The 14,517-nt window shown below is 30.9% G+C and overlaps 2 protein-coding genes across 3 annotated transcripts; both read right to left on the bottom strand.

The window, feature by feature from the left end:
• Positions 1–748: 748 nt before the first annotated feature.
• Positions 749–2,814, bottom strand: LOC116777962 (peptidoglycan-recognition protein LB-like). Its single transcript, XM_032671783.2, has 4 exons — positions 2,553–2,814; positions 1,810–2,026; positions 1,069–1,187; positions 749–961 (listed from the first exon to the last, which is right to left on the bottom strand). Exons 1-4 carry the CDS (start codon positions 2,632–2,634, stop codon positions 750–752), a joined length of 630 nt encoding a protein of 209 aa, XP_032527674.1. The 5' UTR covers positions 2,635–2,814; the 3' UTR covers position 749.
• Positions 2,815–7,809: 4,995 nt separating this feature from the next.
• Positions 7,810–10,034, bottom strand: LOC116777963 (peptidoglycan-recognition protein LB-like). 2 transcript variants are annotated; one of them, XM_032671784.2, is made up of 5 exons: positions 9,729–10,034; positions 9,247–9,336; positions 8,860–9,067; positions 8,649–8,767; positions 7,810–8,060 (listed from the first exon to the last, which is right to left on the bottom strand). In XM_032671784.2, the coding sequence occupies exons 2-5, from the start codon at positions 9,329–9,331 to the stop codon at positions 7,861–7,863; spliced, it is 612 nt and encodes a 203-aa protein (XP_032527675.1). In that variant the 5' UTR covers positions 9,332–9,336; positions 9,729–10,034; the 3' UTR covers positions 7,810–7,860. The 2 variants fall into 2 exon arrangements, with proteins under 2 accessions (XP_032527675.1, XP_032527676.1); XM_032671785.2 differs by lacking the exon at positions 9,729–10,034 and adding an exon at positions 9,432–9,450.
• Between the last annotated feature and the right edge of the window lie 4,483 nt (positions 10,035–14,517).

The raw sequence follows: 14,517 nt of genomic DNA, 5'->3' as shown, positions 1-14,517 counted from the left end.
CAAATACCCGGCAAGCGTTATCATTGCGGAAGTTTTTTACGAGGTAAATCTTTTGTATATATATTTTTCTTTTTCTTAAAGAAAGAAACATAAACTATAACATTAATGTTATAATTTATTATATTTAATATTACATTCGGTACAACAACTACAACTTGTATATTTATTCCAAGATACAATTACCTGTACTTTCCCTCATACTTTATTATATATTTTTTTATAAATAAGATATAATAACGCACACACCCACACACGCACACATATATATATTTAATTATATAAAATAGTTGTTATTTAAAACGGATTTGTTTTACTGAAATCTAACTTAATTGAAATTTTTTTCGAATGTGGAGTTTTAGAAAACAAACAGATATACGGACGAACTTACATTATCATGATTAATTAAATATAGAATTATTAGTAGTTGTAAATATTTATTTGAGATACCTTTGTCGTTTATATCTACAAATAAATAAAATTTAGTTGGCTGTTTGTCAAATGAATAAAAACCTTTTAACTTCATGCTTAGACAATTTTTTTTTTACTTTTTTATAGTTGTGTCTCTGTCTGACTTTCTGGCTAATCTATGCACGTCTTTTCGCTTCGAGAAACATATAGCATTGCTTATTTTGAAAGATTATTACCCAAAGGAAATTGCCAACATATATTATGTTCGCCATTTTTTTGCATCTTTAATTTTACTAAGTGCTGTTTCAGTTTTAGGACATAGCGTAAAAAAACAAACGTATTCAATATTTAATTAATTCTTTATTTAAATTAAATTTATTAGAAAAATGGGGCCACTTTGATATTATATTAAACAAAGCGTTCCCGGGACACTCCGTCGCCATGACCTGTCTGTGACCCACCAGCTTGTACGCGGTGCTGACTTTGCCGTTTAATACTCCGGTTCTGATTAGAGCTTTAGTGCTCTCCAACATAGCTTCTGGTGGATCCTCAACTGAAATTATAATAAAACAATTTTTTTTTATACAAAATTTTCTACATTACCATAAAGGATTATTTTTATTATTCATATAGAATTATAATATCAGCGTTTTTTTTTACCCCTCCAATCCCCTATGAGACAAATCCCTATACTGTTATTATTAGCACGACCCGCGTGTATGCCGATGTTGTCCCAACCTCGGCCTTCGTAAACGCCGCCGTCGCTGCCAACGCAGAAACTGAAAGTGAGACATTACTATACTATTAAAAAGCGATTAAAATATTGTTTTAGATATATATATAAGACAATCGTTTTTAATATAATTGTAAATATTAATATTAGAAATATTATATCATTCAGATATAGATGTTTATTCTTAAACTCAATATAGACGTAATAAATACGACGCTGAATGAGGATTCTTATTAAAATATTGCTGCTTTTGTAACATTTCAAAGAAGACCTTGAACATTTGTTTTGATAATTTCGTGTCTAATAACGGCTTCAAGTTCTACGTGTTTATTCACTGGTTATATTTTGGTCTGTGTTCGTTAGTGAGATGTTAAATATCTTAAAAACGTCAGCATTATCTATTGAGAGCCCAATTAAAATACGTTTAACCATTCTTAGTTAACGATGATAAACAGAATGACAGACATATTGTTAATATTACATAAATGTACCTAATACATACATGTCCATAAATAAAAAGTTCAAAACTTTGGATCATAAAAAAAGAAGACTTTGACATTGACATTTATCTTAAAATTAGATACATACATATATATCCTATATAGGCGAAAGGTGGTAACAAAATTATTATTATGTAAAACAATCATTAAATTGAATTAATTTCTTACTTGTATCCAATATCTCCCCAGCCCATACTGATGTGATAGTTTTGCATTGATCTCATATCTGCTTTACATTGTTCAGGGGTGCCGCAAGCTCCTGGTATGTACGTGTGGTGGATCACAACGTAGGGCACCGGGGTCTCCAACGGCCGAACGTCGGTCGACGGCAGACCACCCCAGTCGCTTTTCGTGTAGTACACGTAAGATTGGGTTCGAGCTAAACCTGTTTTTATGAAAATATTAATTAGCCTCGCCTCGTATTTGATATGCTTCTTTTTTTAAATTAGACTTACATTAAAAGATTATTCTAAATTACCTGCACTAATAGCTAGTTTTTTATAAATAAGACCAGAGCTAAATACATAAAATGAACAACCGTGTCACTTTTATAATGAGTCGTTTTATGTATTTTTTAGAATGAATTATTTAAATTTTTGTTTTTGTTTTGTTTTGGTTGATTCGTACTTTGAAATATTCAATCTATGATCCATGTGATTTCGAGTACTGCGGAATAATTACATATAATGTGATCTTTTACATTATACCTTTATTGGAAATTATTTTTACAATTCGACTGAAAATATTATAAAAACAATAAACGGCGGTTAACACACTTGCACTTATCTAAGTAAATAAATGTATCCGTGTTATCTTAAGTCCCACGATACGGATAGTTCCAATTGTATATAGTAGAATGAATTCGGTAGTTGTATCTGAATGTTTATATATTATTTAAAAACAACTCTCACCGTACACGTTTGGATTGCTGTCCACTAAACAGACGCTAATCGTCACTAGCACTAATAATAATTCGCTACCACAAGCTGCCATAGCTCTGATCAATATGTCACTGTATGGTTTACAATATGATTTGAAGTAGAATTCTTCAAATTGCTCCTTATATAATAAAATGTACGACGCGGTACTTTCCCACGTTGTTATTGATTAAAATTAAAGAAATCGACACACGTTTCTGCCTGTAACAGATTGCTAGTTAATTGTGACTGTACTAACGCCACCAGCCATCATAGTTATATGAATTGTCACTATAAGTAAAAATATATTATATTATGTTGTATCAATAGATACTAGACGAAAATAAAACTATTTCATTCACACATTGTATCCAGCTTCACCTATGGACCCGGATATTTAATGAATGGATTAATTAACGCCAGTTTCACACGATATGTCAGTTTGGTAGACACGTTATAGGAGTTACATCAAAATCGATTTAGTAATTTTGAAAACAAAACAAAGAGTACGAGTTCCATATTTACAAACTGTTTTATTCGTAAGAGAATATATGTCTCTTTTTTCTTAGTATTCTTTTTTTGAATTTGATATTTTAGTATCTCGTTAAAGTTTTAGAGCGTAAAAATTATTATATCGTTAAATTGGTTAAGCCAGAAGTATTCTTCTCACTTTCCTTTTAGAAAGTAGAGATAAATACCATATGTAATTTATTGTATATGATTATAAAACATACAATTATAATTTTCAAGAGCAAAGTAGCGTGTGAAGTCTAGCAACTGATAAATAAGGTCATGACATCGTGTGTGACTGTTTACACATATAATATATTAGGGATTATAGTATTTGCGTAGTTGTTTGATCGATTGTTTTAAAAAACCGATACTTTTTCCGACAGACCTTTTCAGGTATTGTACCTTACATTTCAAAATACTTATCAGTAGTAGGTACGTTATTTAGATTGTATTATTTTCAAAGTTTTCATTGATACATACATTGATATTTTCAGTGGGATTGCATGGGAGTTCATAATTTAACAATAGTGCAGAGGATACAACGTTTATCGATGTTTTTGAATCTGTATTAGTAAGTGACAATGTAAGAAAAAAACTGACCTAATATAATTAGGAATAGAAAATTGCTAAATATTTTGCAATTCTCTATAGCTTTGTCTTTATAAAATGAGAGTTAAAACTTGAGTTATAGAGCAATCTGTTTAATATTATCTTTGATCGTCTTTTTTTGTTAACCCTACTGGATTTGCAATAGATTGCTGCGATGTTTTGTGTAATTCCCAAACAGTATATATAGGTTGGCGAATATTTATCAATTTTATAGGTATATAACATATTTTTTTTTTGGAAGCAAATAACCTTGATGTAATATTTTTAATAGGTACTTTATGAGATTTTTATAGATATGAGGATTTTTAAATTCTCATTGACTACACTTTTACTTGTAAAAATAATCATGAGACGGCTCTACCTTACAAAAATAACATTTCTGAAAAGTTACCCACAATCTCTCAGGGCATTTTTTTATAAAGATAACGATAAAATCGGGTATTTTACAATAAAATATTAGTACATATAAAAAAGTATTGCAATTCTCTTTTTTTGTTACTTGCTATCTTCAAACCCTTCTTAAAAGATATACCGCCAAATGGCGGGTTGGAACTGCTATCAAACAATAGAATCAAAAAAGAATTTTATTGAGCTGTCTTCCCGACTGTGCGATCTTTTTAGCTATTCTACACCACTTGCGTTGTTTAACATTGGATTGACATAGACGAACATCAACTGAGCAGGATAAACCTTAAAGGATTAGAGAAAAAGGATTGGACCTACTCTTTCTCTCCTGAATAATCTGATACATTACTAGTTACAGAAATCGAGAGGTAAGCAAAGTCTGGCTATTTGTTTGTACGTAGCGACTGCGACCAGATTTGGTACGACGCACCCGTGTAAAAACTCTTTTTTTTCTTCTTTTCAGTACGTTATAAAATAAAATGCCTCTTTACCTCAAACACAGTAGCTTTATGGTCGTTGTGGGTTTGTAGTTGCGAGCTGAGAAATAGCGCCTAGATTGAAAGAATAATTAAGGAAAATCATCAATAGGTGTAAAATTCATTTAAGTCATTTTCAATCCTGGCTACATGGTATTGGATCTTGACTCTAATTTCAACAGGTGCAAGGTGAAATGATACCCACTAGGTCAATACATGGTGTAGTAGTGTATTCCAAAAATGATTTAAAAATTGTAACTGGAAGGAAATACAGGGGGAGCGAAAATATGTGCATTTGAGGAAGAATTAATGATGAATGTCTGTCATGAGTCTGTTAATACTAAAACAGGGTTTGCAGGAATTAAAGTGTTAAATTCTTTAAACTCTCTTAAAAGTGTACTTTATAAAATACCTCCTAATAACTACCTTACATCTGTGATGAAAATTGCGTAAATTGACTTTAAAGAATTTAATTTAACCTTACAAAATACAATATTGCATTAACATTTCAAGAAAGATAGTCGTGTGTTCCCGGTTTTGATATGTCTTTCCTCCTAAAATTGTAGAGTTTGTTTTATGGGTATTTTAACAACTTAAAAAAAAATTGTTTCGTTGCTGCACTGACTAGTTGAAAATAGTTTACTCTATCATCAACTTCTCCTTTCAAACTACCTTAGCAATTAACGAATAAAAAATTGTTTGCTAAAATTGTAAGGATCGTCTCAACACTTTGTCATTGTGTATAGATGTGTGTTCCCTACATACGCTCCATCACATGTACTTTTGGAAGTGTCCAGAGAAATTATTCAGATTAATAAAGTCTGTAAGAAGCTTACATTAGAGTTCATAGCAACTAAACTTTTATCCCGATAAGCTTACATCCAAGCTTCTCATATATATGATACCTATATGAGAATATCAAGAAGTGGAGTTATGTCATCTTATACCAGCTGGTTTTCAGGACCGACAGTACTTAGTAATTTAATGAAAAGAGTATTTCCGACAGAAAGATAGCAATGAGCGAGTATTTCTTCCAAATTTTTAATTTCACAAGCAGTTTCTATTACTTTAAGCTAGATCCGCTCGTTGACCCTTTATTAAGTATAAGAAAAACAGTTGAACTTTTCTAAGTTTTCCTGCAAATAAAAGAACATAATGATTCCAAAGGACTTTTACATAACCTTTAATATACGTACATTTAATTTTATTTTGTCTCCTTTTAATTTAAGCCCGTTAAATATTTACTAAGGAATTCAAGTTGAAGAAATTTTAACTATTTCCAAATTATTACAAACAAACAAAACAGAATTAATTATTAAACCATTGTAAAAGTTATTTTCCCATAGAGGACTACTTTTGTATTCTTACTCGCTTATTTTATATGTGAACATAAACATTGTTTTCGTCCTTGAAAACTAATAAATTTAATATTTTTTTAGAATTTAGACTATAGATATCGTGATTTTGAAATATATTATTATATCAATCCAAAACGAATAAATATTTTTTTAAACAATATAACTTTTAATTATTTTTCATGTAACCAAAAAAAATAATCAAACCAATACCTGTTACGTGCAGGCAACATATTCAAAAATAAATGAACATCGCCGGGGCAACATCGTTGTATTGACAAAATATCATATTACGAGTGACGTTGCTGACTCCGCGGAACGAACACCAAGTCGTGTGAACCAGAAGGTTATAAGTTTTAACGTGTAATTTTTATTATAATATACATATAAGTAAGTTTCGTAGTTTTCTGGATGCCTCCGGTTGCCACCTTATATAATTTACCAAATAATATTTATTGTCTGCGGGAAGTAGCATAACGTAAGAATTACAAAAATTCCCATCAATTGTTTACGAGTGATAGACAAGCAACAAAAAATCCTAATATCTATATTACGTACGAGAATTAAATACAGCCAATATATAGATAATAGTTATTAATATTGTCGCGAACACTATATTTAAATGCTGTGATTTTTTCATATAAATAAATATATTATATTTAAATATATATCAAGTGGAACATGTTATAATACAAGACGAGTATCGAACACTGACGCTAATACGTTATGGCGCAGGGCGAAATTATCGAATCGATTAATTTAAATTATCGATTAATTTGAATTATAGATTAATAATTCGAGAGGTTATTTATAAAATCATTTGAATTTCTCAAATTAAATTTTAAATCGTGCTTTACGTAAACTATTCTTCACGAAGGAATGGAAACGGTGTCACGTATAATATCAAAGGCTATTTATTGGTTTTATTATTAGGAGATAGTTTAGTTTTGGTGAATGGCTTGCAGCTTGTGTTTGAGCTAGTTTGATGGCAGTTTGAGGTTCAATGGACTTTCCTTTACAGATGATGGATGAGCGTAAGCTTAGATTTAAAATAAAAAAAAAACAACGATAAAATTTTATAAAAAAAAAGAATGTTTTCAAATATTCTGTTACGGTGGCAAATTTTTCAATAATCACACAAAAATGGTTGAATTACACGAAATAAATTAAAATATTCGTTTGAAAATTAATGAAGTTTAATATTAACCTTGAGTGTGCGATGTTTTTATAATAATCGATTTCACGGACTGTGAATGGAAAATTTTACTTAATTTGTCCGATGTGTTTTTTTTTAATATCTAATAAATTAATTTCTGATGAACTTGATTCCCAATTATCCTCATAATCAGACAATAAATAAGATAAAAATTTAGATTTTTTTTTTATAAATAACAAACGTATGTGATTTATACAAAGATTATTTTTATTATCTTCACATTTTACTATTGTGTCATCGAAATAATAATCGATAAGTTTTAAAAATACTGAATCATAGATATTAATCTTTCAAAAAGTCAATGAATTATTGATTGTAATCGTTATATTAATTATAAATATGATTTTTTTTTATCTTCTTCAGAGTACGAAATGCAGTACTTAAAATTAATCAGAGTTAAAATAGGTGATGTTGAATTTCTAGTCTGTTACACGTTAACAGTATTAAAAAAATTGTCACAGACTATATTTATTTTATTAATAACCATTAAATCTATATATCTATATTATGAACAGGAATATATATCTATGTTTATTTAATTATATTCAAAATATATTTGCTTATAAAAACCCCTACAAGACTTTCGTGAGAGCAATATATATATACCAAAAAATTATATATATATATATATATATATATATATATATATTTGCTATTTAAATATTGAAATGAAACCATTATTTAAATAAGTAGTTAAACCAGTTTATTGCTCATCGTAATCGTTAGTGTCATGTCAGGTGGAATTCCCTATTTGGTTGAAATTTGGGCCAAGTGGATATTTCCTTTTGGAGTGCGCCCCCGGGACACTCGGTGGATCCGACTTGTCTGTGGCCCATCAGGCTGTAGTCGGGACTGATGTAGCCGAGGTCGACTCCCAATTTAATCAATGCTTGAGCAGATTCCAGTTGCACTCTCGGAGGAACTTCCGCTACAAAGAAAATTTGAATTTAACAAACTTAAGTTGAATATTTCAGTTTAAAATTAAATCGAAACAAAAAATAAGGAAAACGACCTTTTGTTTTTTTTTATTTCTATGATTAGTATTTACTGCTTTCCACACTAGCTTTTTATTACAGAATTTATTGACTAACCAAATATATTTTTTCTACCAAAAACTGGTTTGGTATAAAAGCGAGTTCAAATATCTTATTCTTCTAATTCAAAATTTAGACAAGAGAAAGTATTGTTTAATATTCTATTTAAGAAAGTATGGAAGTTATATATTGGAAGTGTTCAAATGCATCTTACAAGTGATCGGTTAAGCCTTGCACATGTGCCGTGAACATTCTGTTCGCATGTCAAACGTCACAACGTGATCACGATTTGTATGTGTAATCTGAACCATATGACATTAAGGGAATTCCCTTTTAGAAAAGGTAGAATTGTCAGAATTGTAATCGATCTTACGTCCCTGATAATTTAGTGCCACTTAAGTCCATGGGTGAGTAATATTCGTGATTGGTCCCTTGTTAAAGTTAGTTTGTTACATTAGTAATTCAGCGGTTTAGATACTTACAGACCCAATTTCCTATTAGGACAATACCAATGCTCTTTACGTTAACACCAACCGCGTGCGCACCCAAGCGGTTGAAACCACGCCCCTCGTATACTCTCCCATCACTACCAACTGCGAAACTATTTAACATTTATTAAAAATTTCTGCATAATGATATCACTACAAGTTTTAAGTGTTTCATGAGTCGCAAAATATATCATAAGATACTCACTTATAACCAATATCAGCCCAGCCATTGGTGATTTGGTGTGCGTTTTGCATAGATTGCATTGCAGCAGAACATGCTGCCTTCGTATAACAGGCGCCGGGGATGTAACTATGATGGATCACCACCAAAGGGACGGGGGTTTTTAGTTTGGTGACCGAAGTAGCGTGCCTGCCTCCCCAGTCCGCTTTCGAGACAAATTCTAATTGATGTGCTGGAAGATCACAGAATGCTCATTATCATAAATTCCAAATTCAAAGTTGGTTCATAAAATTCAAATAAAATATTAAAAACAAAATGCCATGGTAACAAATTCTGTCTCACGACCTTTCCTGTCCCTGTCCTATTTATTATAATATGATTAATTAATTATATAATTATTTTCATACTTACAATAGTGTCTTGAATGTGTACGTGGTAAAGGAGATCCGACTACACCGACGGCCACACAAAAAAGTCCGATAATAATAGGAGTCATTCTTCCTAAAAAAAAAAACAATATTTTTTAAAATACATTAATTAGAATTTAGTTTAAAAGTTTTTGCAAAATTTAAATAACTTTACTGTATATTCTCTACCTTACACGAAGGATAAAAAGCTATTATTAGAATTTAGAATGCAAGGAAATAACCTTAGAAGCAAAATATAAACCGGTTCGGAAATTGTTTATGGATTCCTAATACGACGTTATGCCTTTTTTAACGATAAATTAAATCAAACGAACTACTTAGACGATTACAATGGTTGTTAATCGATTATTTACTAAGCACATTTATAATTTATTCTCTTAAAAACGGAGACAAAATTCTGGTAAATCGAAACGAAAATTACATCTAAATTGGTTGCTTTAATTAAATGCAATAAAGGAAACTTACCGAATAATTCCTATGAGATTTCGTTTATATTATTGTATAACTTTATTTGTTGTGTCTTTCACAATATAACACACAATGAGTAGAGCGGGGACCTTTTTATAATAAATGCTAATAGTATGATAAGAAATCGGTACTCCACAAAGATTCGGGAGATATTTCACTAATGTAATCAACATGTTTTGTCTTGTATAAATCGCCAGTTTCAGTATCTGCGGGTAATCACTTTTCCCCGATACATTTGACGACATTAAATCTGACTGTTGACATAATATAAAATCTGAAGGGCTTTTATAAGTGGAAACGTGTGTATGCGGATATGTAGAATGTAGCGTTTGTCTTATAATTGATCGATTGTTACATTTGAATGACAAAAAGGTATCGATGATGTTTGTCCCCTACTTTTGTTAATAGAAAAATATTATTATCATAAAATTATTAATAAATAGTAATTTTAAAATATTAAAAAAAAAATCTTAACATTTCCGTTGCCTTTGGTAAAAGAAGATTAATAGAAATCAACAAACCGTTAATTCGTGTCTCAAGAAAAGTTAATGAAGATATGGTAATTGAATTTGAATTACTTGTTCTTTGAAATTAGATTCTTTTGAACTTTTTTGTTTCTATTCTGTAGTCTCGTTAGAAATATAATCATACAATTTTGTTTTTAATAATACTTTAATTGAATTCATTATGTTGGTAATCGAGAATGCTGTAAAGAGATAATTTAGAATATGCTCATTAAATTGAATTAGATGCTAGTGACAAATTATTTCTTAAATTAACATTTAAATTATGTATTTCAATTAAGTCACATTCTTCTTCTATCACGGCTTACTTTTAGCCTCGAGTTTAAATGTCCTTTTCTATATAAAATAGTTTCCTTCCTTAAATCATATATATTTTAACATTAGCTGTCCAGCGATAAAAAACCTTTAGTAGAGCTTGATGTTCTTTTAGTTTAAAGTAATTAATACTATGTTATCATGAAGGTGATATAACAAAATAACTTGAGTTTTGCAGTAGCCAATATCGATAGTTTCTATATATCGTTGAAGTAATTGAAATGAGTGATGATAAATGCTTCTAATCGGTTTTTGTGATACAGATTATATTAATTATAAATGATAGATTATGATAACAAAATACAGATTAAATGCATTTATTATTAACCTGCCCACTTAGTTATGGTTGTGGCCTTCTCATGATTATGTTACTGTATAAACTAAGAGACGAAACCTCTCAGCATTCCATGGATTCACCGTGCGGGTGCCGGATCCACAGCGTTGTAGGAAGAGGAGCTTCAACAGTGCCTGGGACTTGCGACCCAGGTGTTAGGTTTAAGGGGCCCCTATCTAACGCGCGTTAAACGCTCACCTCCACTTTCCAAGCTCCTCTCTTTACCTAACCAAATATGAAACGAACCTGCTAGGGCTGCCTTCGACGCACGTTCCAAGAATGAACTGATGTTAGTTCTTGGCAGGCCTTTTCTTCTTTTAGCAGGTTGTAGAGAGATTTGACTGTCATACCTCTCGCTCCTACTTCTACCGCGTACAAATTTACAACGAACATATTCTTAGTGAGTTCGTTAGTCAGCTCCTAATACTTGTTGACCTTGATGGCATGGTCTTTGGGGATGTTGGTTTCCCAAGGAACCGTGAGCTGTATTAGTATAACGCGCTTTAAAATGCTCGAATATAAAAATATGTTCGTTCTGGAGGCCGACGCATAAATATCCAGTGGGATCTTATATTACTTCTCATACGTGTCCATCATTAAAGTCCAATCCAAAGCCGCTTTAATAATAGAATAAGGCTTGACGTTTGATTTTGTAGCCCTAGTGCCTTCTCTCACAAAACCTATTGATCTTTGTTTCGTGGTTATTTCTTTTTGCGCTCTTGCTACCGATAGACTAACCGCTTCACGTATGATTTCTAAAACCCTATCGGGACGACGCGAGTATTGACCTCTATCTAGGGGTATCCTACATCCCACTAGCAAATGCTAAGCAGTTCCAACTGCCTCCCCGCAGATATAGAAAATTTTTCGATACCTTTGCCCCATCTTACTAAGTTTCTCTGATCTTGGAGAGTCATCTGGAACGCATTGAGGTAAAATTTTAGCAGTGCTGGCGACCAATCATGATTTAAAGTGCGCCATTTTAGTGCTAATGGGATGCAAAAATCTTCTATGTGTAGCCGCTCATTCTGCATTTCTAAGCTCATTGCATGGATCTTATATTTAGAATTCTCGTCTTGCCGAATAAAGGTCCGAATAAATGTTGTATCGACCCGAACGCATTCTCTAAATCTATCCAACAAACTGTTATTTGCCTCTCGCTTTTTCTGGCATCTTTTAAGCTCCGACAACAAAGTGTTGTGTTCTAGGCATCCAGAAATCCCCGGTAAAAAATCTTTCTGGTGATTTGGCCTAAAATACCTGTTGTTAAGCATAAACCGCGTCATTCTCGTTTGCAGGACCGAGAAGAAGATTTTAGCTACGGTTTTTGTTAAGGCTATCGGTCTAGTATCTTTCGGATCCGTAACTCTATCTTTTTTGGGAATGAGGACAAAATTGCTTTCCCGAAGGACTCCGGGATTTGCTTCCTTGACCAGACTTTCTCATGATAATAAATATAATGACTATTTTGTTTAATACTAATACATTTTTGATGTACTTACATAGAATAACAAAAAAAAACATTATAACATATAGGTATTTGAAAAATACATAATATGACAAGAATTGTCAACTGTTTATCAGCCACCATTATTCTGTGTACGTGACGTCACATAATATTTGAAATCCATATTAGTATTTGTTATAGGTAACTTATTGTTTGGAACATTGCTTCTAATCAAAAGTGAAACAATATCATTCTTAGGCACAGCGTCGTAGGTTTGCTCCTTCAAACTTAATTAATTGGTCTTATAAATTTGTAATACTGTTATATTCTCCAGCTATTTGTAATTATACAATTATTATTAATTAAATTAAATTATATTGTAAGACGCTTCGAGGAATTACATATACTTACATAAAATTGTATAAGTTAAAGGTGAATGAAGTAAATGAACAAAAATTAAGTTGAAAATATTTTTTTACCATATTCAATTTAAATCAAGAGGGAAATAAACACCATTTATTAATTAGATAAAATTTTGAAGCTTATCAGTCTGTCTTTGACTGTAATGCACAGTCGCAATAAATTATCATAAAATTAAGTAAACGAGATATCAATCAACATTACTGTAACTGATGGATAGATTGCTGAAAGTTTGCAGCAAACTCAAATATTTTAATATATTTTTTTTTTAACAAAGATTTCATTTTGGTTAATATATTATTTAATTCTAATAAAAAAACTTCTTGAAACAATTCAACGGCTGAATGATCGTCCTCTTTAAATGTGTTGACTTTTTGTTTCCAATCCTAGTATTGAACAAGCTTGAAAGCATATTTGCGAAATTTTATTTACTATTTAACTTACTTATATTACTATTTAATGCGTATATGGCTCGTTAATGGAAGTCTGTTACTTATTCATATAAAGAACCCATTGTTATGAAACTTATACTATCGTAGCTGATACATCAGAATAACATATACGCTACACTTCATCTACTAAGCATATAATATAATTATAATGTAGTTTCAGTTGCAACACGCTGGGACAGTTTGAAAAATATAACTCCTAAACACTTTGTGGTTTTTGGAATACAATGCAAAGAAAGATCAAAATATGGCGAGGGCAAAAGTTTGTAGTTTATGTATGCATGCGTATCTACGCAGATGTAATAATTGAAATGACGAATCCATAACCCCTTTTTAGACACTCTAAGAAAACGGTCGTGTCCAAAGACTACTTATAGATGAAGTGATTTTCACAACCATAGAGTATAAAAAGCCTGGATTTCTCACACAAAAAATATGACTTTTTTGATTAAAGCAACATAAACTAATCTTATAATCCATGATTTAAAATTAATTACTCCTGATACTACTGAGATAAAACGACGCTACTATAACTTCCTTTTCCAATTATTCACTAATTACAGTACTGAGAAATGTGCCCGTAAACACTCTTAAGGTCACAAAAAGCTTTTATTATGTAAATCTTAATTAACAGTAATTTAATGAGGATACCATTTGTTTGTCATTTCAAACTAATGACATATTCTTAGAATATCATGTACTCGGGGACAGAACCGTCTTTATTTAGGATTTGACCTCAAATAAGTTCAACATGATGAAAGTAAACAAAACATCAAGACAAAACGAAAGGATGAAGCAAACAAAACATGAAGCAGGGAATTACATATTGTAGAATTACGTCTGCAATGACTTGAACTTGTCAAGGAGTTTATACACAAAGCTTTTATTTACATGATACGTTTACTTTATTATAAAATTTTCAGACGAGTTAAGAATAAGCAAAGCAATCGGATCTGACAAAAAAAAAATTTGATTGTTAGTGGAATGATATCGAGTGAAGACTGCCTAACTGACAAATGTTTATAGATTACAAACACGTTTTCGTTTTTGGTTATGTTAGTTTTTATTGCATTTAGAAAAATAATTAAATAGATATGAGATTGTTAATGCATTCCAACATATTCAGTTTTGTTACATTTGTATTCAATTTCTAAAATAACCATGAAATATTATTTTTTAAAAATCACTTTACTTTCAAATGAATTGACTGTAATTATAATCAATTCTCTTCCAATCTTCTATATTGGCTATGGTTGAAAAATCAAAAGCTACCATTTTGTAGTGTATTTTTTTTATA

Source organism: Danaus plexippus, chromosome Z (assembly GCF_018135715.1).
Source record: "Danaus plexippus chromosome Z, MEX_DaPlex, whole genome shotgun sequence".
Taxonomy (NCBI): domain Eukaryota; kingdom Metazoa; phylum Arthropoda; class Insecta; order Lepidoptera; family Nymphalidae; genus Danaus; species Danaus plexippus.
This window is presented reverse-complemented; position numbering and strand designations above follow the sequence as displayed.